We start from the raw sequence: 8,056 nt of genomic DNA, 5'->3' as shown, positions 1-8,056 counted from the left end.
GTTCATTTAGAGAGTCTGTTGTGGGATGTATTTTACGATTTTTTGGACATATTCCCTAATCTTAGGGAACAGACTTCCTTATAGGGAGTCTGCTGGGAATGTTCTAAGAACTAGCAGTAGCTTCCCAACCATTTTCTCTCAATTTAGGAAAGAAAACTACTTTTTGATTCCTTATAAAAAAAATATTTCACAATAAATTTCCTTATTTTTTCCTATATGAATTAAATATTATTTTCTTTTTATCATTTCAACCAATGAGAGGGGAGAGAGGAGAGAGAATTGTTAAGACATGTGAAGGAGAGATGACAGAGAATCAGTTTTTTATAATATAATAATGCATTGGGCATCTACAGTTTTTTCCAAATTCATTGGGAAACACTGTAGATGCCCTTTGATGTTGGTTATATTTAAGGCTTTTGATGTTAGTGCTTTTTTGTGGTTTTTTTGAAATTTTCTCTAAACATAAGGAAATGAATGGACTATAGGGAGTCTGCTGGTACTCTTCTTAGAGCATCTTCAACAGCTCATGTAAGTTAACTTTTTAGTTAAATTTAATTATTATATCAATTTTCCTTCATCTGGCAGTACCTGTAAAATAGCATTTTTCTCTACAAGTGCTATAGTGAATTGTCATATTTACAAGTTACTGTAGCAACTTGTAAGTAATATTTTATTCTATTTTCTATTTCTTTCAATCTTTTTAATCTTTTTTCTCTCTTTTTATGGGGAAGACAAGAAAATGATAAAAAAACTAATAAAATAATACTGTGTACACTTTTTGCTGCACATATGAGAATGATACTGTAGCTAGAACAGTACCGTTCCAGCTACAGTACCGTTCCGCGCCGTTGACAAACGGGGCCTATATATAATATCTTAGCACTTTAAACAAGGCACGTGATTCAAGAGTACATTGCTGAATAAAAGCAAATCTGAATTTGTTCGATGGTCAGGTCAGTGATATCTACTTAAAATATCAGTTTTTAGGCATATTTTAGGCATGTTTTTAAATTAAATTAGAGAGGATGCAGATCCAATGGCTTCAATTATATAATGTGGCATACAGGTAATCACGTTTCTTATGGCATACCCCCCTTGTTGGATTATATTAATATTCCACTTATGACTTATTAGCAAGCTTTATCATATGTTTTGGACGTATGATTACAAAAGAATGCTCCTTCATTTTGAAAATCACGCTAATCATTCCACTATACTCTTTATTTTTATAAATGTTAGACATCAAGTAAAAATATCAAATACAATCAAAATGAAAATATTGTATTTTTAATTCAAATAAATCTAATGAACTTTTTTCATTAATTCTAATCCATAGATCGTTACTTACTACCGAACTCTCACTCACCTCTGAGCTCTCAACATCAGAATCTTCAAAACCAACTTAGACAATGAATCTGATGGTTTATTAGTACGTATTTTGTTAAGATAAGTGAAATTACTTGTTGTGAATGATTTTTTTTGTGTTTCAAGTTAAGATATTTGCTTTTTGTTATAGCGTACAAAACTCTTAATTTAAACCACGATATAATTAAAGTTATTTTCAAAATCTAAATCATATGTCATTATGACTTTGCACGTGGTGCGGAGCCCAGTAGTCAAGAAATAATACAAGTCATTATGACTTTGCACGTGGTGCCAGATGAGGGAGCCCAGCACATGCATGTTTTCACTTTACGTTAGGGCCTTTTTGGCAAAGGCCATTAATGCCTTGTATTATTTCTTACAAAATTTAATTTCTCAATATTTTTACTTTTTTATTAAATAAATCAGTTTTTACTATTATTTAAGTAAAAAAATTACTACAGAATAATTTTTTTTTTTACTTTTCTACACTAACACATTTTTACTTTTTTTTACATGAATTCATTTTTGTTACGGTGCAGTGAAATTATTTTTTTATCGTATTCAATCGAAATGCACAAAGCTGTTGGTATATATATAGCTGCAAACTATCAAAAAAAAAAAAAAAAAAAAAAACAATTTACATGCAGTACATATATTCAGATTTGGTATTGCAAAAATGGTTGTCAGCCGTAATTCAGAACTAACTCCCATTCATTCGGAGCTTGTCTTTTACATGAGATGGAAATATTCCCTCTTCTCCTTGTTTGACCTTTGACTTTTAGTCAATTAGATAATATCAAGAAATTAACCATTGATTTTTTTACCCAATAACATTATTCTTGAACCAATGTTGGATGAAAGTTGGAAAAGTTGAAAACACATAGCAAGGTAATTATTAAGGATACATGACTTATGACTACTCCTCCTTCGCTAGCTCTACAATATTAGTAAATAATGAAAGCAAAGTTAGTGCTTCTTTGTTTTTAATAAGATAATGTCACATCAAATTTAAAAGATTAAATATATTATTATATTCTGAGGTTGAAGCCAGCCAGGCAATAAATAAATCAATTGAGACCTTTTTTTTTTTTTTTTTTCTTCTATTAAATCAAATTCAGATGTCCAGTTTTAAAGGGTAACTCAATCAGATATGAATTACGTCTCATAAAATGAAAGTCACTAGTTCGAATCTCTCTCATCCTTCCCTTGTGTGAACATGTTAAAAGAAAACTCATATGTCCATATAAAAAATGTAGCAAATTGATTAAAACAAACTCATAATAAATAATGAGTTTTTGTTCGATTTCGTGTAATATCAAATTACTTTCATCAAGGCACGCCTAAAATATGTTCTCTTATTATAAATAAAAAAATAAATAAAAAAAATAAAAAGCTCTTTATCTTGTCGGTGAAATCTATGGTCATATCATATGAGATAACTGAAATTTTTTGTTATCATAAAAACCCAAAAGGACACCCGCTTGGCTCCATCAGATCTCTAATTTCTAAATTTCAACCCATAAATAAAAGCCAAGCAAACCATCGACTGCACTGTGCAGGTTTCCAGTATCCTCCTCTGGGCTCTGAGTTTCAACAAGATGCGGCCTGGTAAGCCATCTCTCTCGCTCTCTCTATCTAGCTCTCTCTTGATTATAGTGACAAAAACAAGTTTTCCCACAAACTGTCTTCAGATGGTAGCCATGGTAAAGTCTTCGTCGCACACATCCTTGCTGCCTCCTTCTTCGGATTCGTTGCAGCCGCCGCCACGCGGTATTACCGCCACAGGTGTAAGCCGCTCACCGATCAAAACATCATTCCACGGATAGAAAGGACAGAATCTGGTCGTGTTGGCAAGCTCGAAAGATTCTCCCACTATGTTGGTAACTTTTTTCCATCCTTGATCTACTCAAAACCCACACACACACACAAAAACCATGAAGAAATTCTATGAAAAGTCATATGATGAAGATGAAGAAGTTTTTTTCTTTTTTTTTTATATAAATAAAATAAATAAAGGATTAATTATATATATATTTTGTTTATGGTGCAGCAAGGCAAATGGGATTTCGAGATGCAAACGAGTGTCCCCAGCTATGCAAGTTAGCTTACGATTATTTGAGAAAAGTCAAAGGGTGTGAAGATAGAATCTATGAATATTTTGCTAATGAAGCAGAAGCAAATTCTCTTTACGTTAAGTTGATTGAAGAGTTTGATAAATGCATCCTCAGTTATTTTGCTTTTCATTGGGGTCAAGCTTCTCACTTGATTAATCAGGTATGTGTGTGTATATATGTATTACTTCCAACTTCCAAATTAAGCAAGGTGTCAACTCTAAACCAAACCTTTCAAAACGAAGGTTCAAACGGGAAAAGAAAAACGAACATTGAAATGGGTACTTTTCTTTTCCATGTTTGAAAATTTAGGGAAAAATTAAATTTAGTCCTTACTATTTGATTTGATTTTAATTTAATTCTTTAATTTTCAACTTTTGCAATTAAATACTTTTGGTTTTCCTCTAATTGTAAATAGTTCATTCCCTTATCTTACTGTTTAATTAATTACAATGCGCCAAATCTTGTCAATCAATTAATGCCACGTGGTTTTCGCTTGACACATCATGTGCTAATTGTAGGTGCCACATGACACAATTGGTCGGTCGGCCACCACTTTTTTTTTTTAAATTTTTTTTTTAGGGTATATTTATATCTTAAAGTAAGAGTGCCACGTGGTGTGAACGGTTGACACATTATGTGTCAAACGAGAGTCGTATAAAATTAATTGAGACGTGCCATACCCTTAAGTTCACTTAAGGACGTACCCATTTGAAACAAGATAAAAATGGAAAGACTTAATTGTCAAAATTAAAAATTTATAGACTAAATTGAAATTGCATAGAAATCTAGGGACTAAATTTGATTTTCCCTAAAATTGATTAATCTCCCCCTTCTAATTATTTATTCATCCACATAATTTGGTAGGTAATGTTTCGCAATTTCCTTTGACTGGCAGGTTTTGAGTGTTGAATCTCAGCAGAAAACAAAGCTCAAAGACTTCTTGTTGGCAGCTACAAGGTGACTCTAATTCTTTATTGTTTGCATTTCTTATAGTTAATCTGCATATATATCTCCTGTACATACCTGAGGTAGTTATTGTATTGTGAACATAGCAATCACTTCCGCCCCTTTATAATTTCAAATAATTATAATTCAAAGCCAATACTACAGACAAAAGGTACTTTGCATAAAAAGTAAGCACAAAATATATATTATATTTATAGTGAACAGATAAGGATAGGATATAAATATCTAATAAGTGCTATTGGCTTGACAAAAATATCGCATTGGGCTTGTTTGGTAAAGGGGTTGGAGTTGGCTTAGACCCTGTTCATCACCATTTCTAAAAAAAATAACATCAAAACATTTTAACTTTTTCACTTTTTATATCATATCATTCACTTTTTATTATTATTTAAATAAAAAAATCACTACAAAACAAAACTTTTTCACTTTTTCATACCACTTTTTCACTTTTTTATACAAAACATTTTTACTTTTTTTTTTCACATCAATCTACATTAACTACAGTGTCTAGGCCAACCCATTTACCAAACACCACCTTCGAGTGTTGTAAAAGGGAAGTTGGAGTTCGTTAATGCAGTAGCAAGAAGTTTTTGGCATGGACAATTTTGAAGATTGCACACATTAATTCATGAGCCTAAATTAAAGTTCATTTTTAGTTTAATTTCAATTAGTTGACCGATCTGATAGGAACCGGAGATTTGAGTTGCTGCAGAAGGATTTGAAGGTGACAAGGGTGTTTTGTACATTGATGGAAGAGATGAAAGCAATCGGCAGCAGTACAACAAAGGGTGATGAATCACACTGTACGGAGGTCATGGTGCCGGTTGCCCACAATGACAGGAGTCCGGTGCTGCTGCTCATGGGTGGTGGCATGGGAGCTGGCAAGAGCACCGTCTTAAAAGACATTCTCAAAGAGTAAAAACCTTTTCATCACTAGTACTTATTAGTTTAATTGTCTTCCAAGTTAAAATGATCGAATGGTGGTTGGTCGTAGAATAGTGCATATGTTTATTGATGTCAGGCTGGATGTGCATTTGGCAGATCATTCTGGTTGGGAGCAGCGGCAAAAGCCGTGGTAGTTGAGGCTGATGCTTTCAAAGAGACCGACGTTCTCTACAGAGCCCTTAGTTCTAGAGGCCATCACCATGACATGCTCCAGACTGCTGAACTGGTACTTACACTAATTCTCTCTCTCAACTTAGACCATCTCACAAGTTGATAATTACTGTAGTTTTTTTTTTTTTTTAACCATCCATTCATTCAATTCATTGAAGATTAAAAGGTAACTTTACTTTAAACTCCTGAATTATTACACGATTTGACAAGTCCTTCAAACTTTAAAACCTTTCAATTTAAACCCTTGAACTTTCAATTGCAGTTAATTTGAACACTCCCATCAGATTTTAAATGTTAAAAGTGAGACAATGACATTTATACCCCTAATTTTTTATTTTTTTATTTATAAAATTCTAAATTTACTTTTAATTATAAATTAATAAAAAAATAAATAAAAATAAAATTCATGAATATTTTGGTCTTTTTAAATATTTCCGTTAGAAGTTAACGGTTAAATTTGATGGAGAGATTCAAATTAACTGCAATTGAAAGTTCAAAGATTCAAATTGAGAGGTTCTGAAGTTTGAGAGACTTATCAAATTACGTGATAATTTAAAGATCTAAAGTGAAGTTACCCAATTTTTTAACAATATCCTTAACACACTAAGGGACATCCTCAATATGGACCAGTTCATTCATAAAAAATAGTGCATTATTTGTTAACTTATGAGCTGTTTTGTTCGCTCCTGTCTAACATGATACAACCCCACTGTTGTAATGACAGTAATACAGTACGGGCATCGTCAATTAATTGACCACAACGACATCAATTTTTGTCATGCTTTCTTAATGTCTGCACCACATGTAACGAAGTGGGACCTGATTTTTGGCTCATATTAGCTAAATATATACACGATACGAAGGTTTTGCCTCATCATCTGCTGAGATGTTCTTACAATGATGAAAAATAGTGTTGAATTGTATGGTTTATTATTAGGTGCACCAGTCTTCGACTGATGCTGCATCATCATTACTAGTGACGGCACTTAACGAAGGGCGGGATGTGATAATGGATGGGACTCTATCATGGGAGCCCTTTGTTGAGCAGACAATTGCTATGGCACGTAATGTTCACAAATGTCGTTACCGGATGGGGGTAGGCTACAAGGTTGCCGACGATGGCACCATCACTGAAAATTACTGGGAGCAGGAGAAAGAAGAAGAAGAAGAGCAACCAGAAGAAAATGGAGAAGCTCCAAAGAGAAAACCTTACAGAATAGAGCTGGTCGGGGTGGTTTGTGATGCTTACCTAGCTGTTGTCAGAGGCATCAGGTACCGGTATACCATTACTGTCAAATTGTATATGACGATGTCCTCTAAGATCTCAATGATACTAACATCTTTTTTGTGCAGGAGAGCTATAATAATGGGAAGGGCAGTGAGGGTGAATTCACAGTTGAAATCCCACAAGAGATTTGCCGGTGCATTTCGAGGATACTGCCAACTTGTTGATAATGCCAGGCTCTATTGTACCGATGCTGTGGGAGGACCACCTACGGTAAAAACCAAACACTTTTACTCCTCCTTTTTGTCTTTTCAGTCGACCTGAATTACTGCACAAACATCACTTCAAAAAAAAATGGGTACTGCAAAAACATATGAAAATTTCGAACAAAGACAAAAACATGTGAAAATTAGGCTTGTTCAGAAAAAAGGGAATGTGAAGATAGGCGTGGGGAGAATCTAACGGCCAACTGTACGGGTAGAATTGACATGCATCTCCTGATCAATGGGCCATTGGGCCTTGAAGTTTTATCAAGATCAACGACAATCTTGGTGTTTATCCTATGCATCTTATCAAGCTTAAGTTGATATGATGAGTTAAATATATAGTTAATAATACAAGTATATATATTAATCTGACATGATTAGCATATAAATGTGCAGTTGGTGGGATGGAAAGACGGAGACAACAAACTGCTGGAGGATCCAGAGGGAATCAAGTGTTTGACAAGAGTAAGCAGTTTGAACGACGAAGCCGAATCCATATACGACCTCTACAACCACTCAACTCAGGTGACGGAGCTCAGTTCCATTTGGAAGGACATCATTTTGTCACCGGCGAGGGCAACTCTTCAACTGGAGCTGAGGACTTGTGTGCAAAGAATTGAAAATCTAAAAAATATTTGACCCCATTTGTACGTAATATTTGAGTTTGCCAATCTTCACCTTAATTGTTGTTGGAAGATGGTACCCTCATAGAATGAAGCACTTTCTTTGTAATAGAACCAACTGGGATGTCAAATGATAGTCCAAGAGTTGTGCAATTTTTCTTTTTCACATTGAAAAGTATATAAAAAAAATTTAATAGTAAAAAAACTTCACGTGGCGAACTTGCCACATCCTTTTGCCAACAAAGATAATTTATTTCGACAAAAGGTTGTGCAAGATCCTTTGTGTCCTATATGTGAAATTGAAGCTGAAACAGTGTACCATATTTTATGGGAGTGTCCTTCAGCAATGGATGTGTGGGGGCCGAGTACTACAAGCTTTCA

General features: G+C 34.0%; 1 protein-coding gene across 1 annotated transcript; it reads left to right on the top strand.

Moving 5' to 3' along the window:
* The first annotated feature begins 2,812 nt into the window (after positions 1–2,812).
* LOC132179264 (P-loop containing nucleoside triphosphate hydrolases superfamily protein) lies at positions 2,813–7,836 on the top strand. Its single transcript, XM_059591955.2, has 9 exons — positions 2,813–2,973; positions 3,057–3,245; positions 3,416–3,639; positions 4,375–4,436; positions 5,133–5,360; positions 5,487–5,616; positions 6,499–6,833; positions 6,915–7,059; positions 7,449–7,836. The coding sequence occupies exons 1-9, from the start codon at positions 2,964–2,966 to the stop codon at positions 7,689–7,691; spliced, it is 1,566 nt and encodes a 521-aa protein (XP_059447938.2). The 5' UTR covers positions 2,813–2,963; the 3' UTR covers positions 7,692–7,836.
* The last annotated feature ends 220 nt before the right edge of the window (positions 7,837–8,056 follow it).

The sequence above is a fragment of the Corylus avellana genome, chromosome 4 (assembly GCF_965113065.1).
Source record: "Corylus avellana chromosome 4, dhCorAvel1.hap1.2, whole genome shotgun sequence".
In the NCBI taxonomy this organism is placed as follows: Eukaryota; Viridiplantae; Streptophyta; class Magnoliopsida; order Fagales; family Betulaceae; genus Corylus; species Corylus avellana.
The sequence above is the reverse complement of the archived record's forward strand: the minus strand, read 5'-3'. Positions and strand labels throughout refer to the sequence as shown.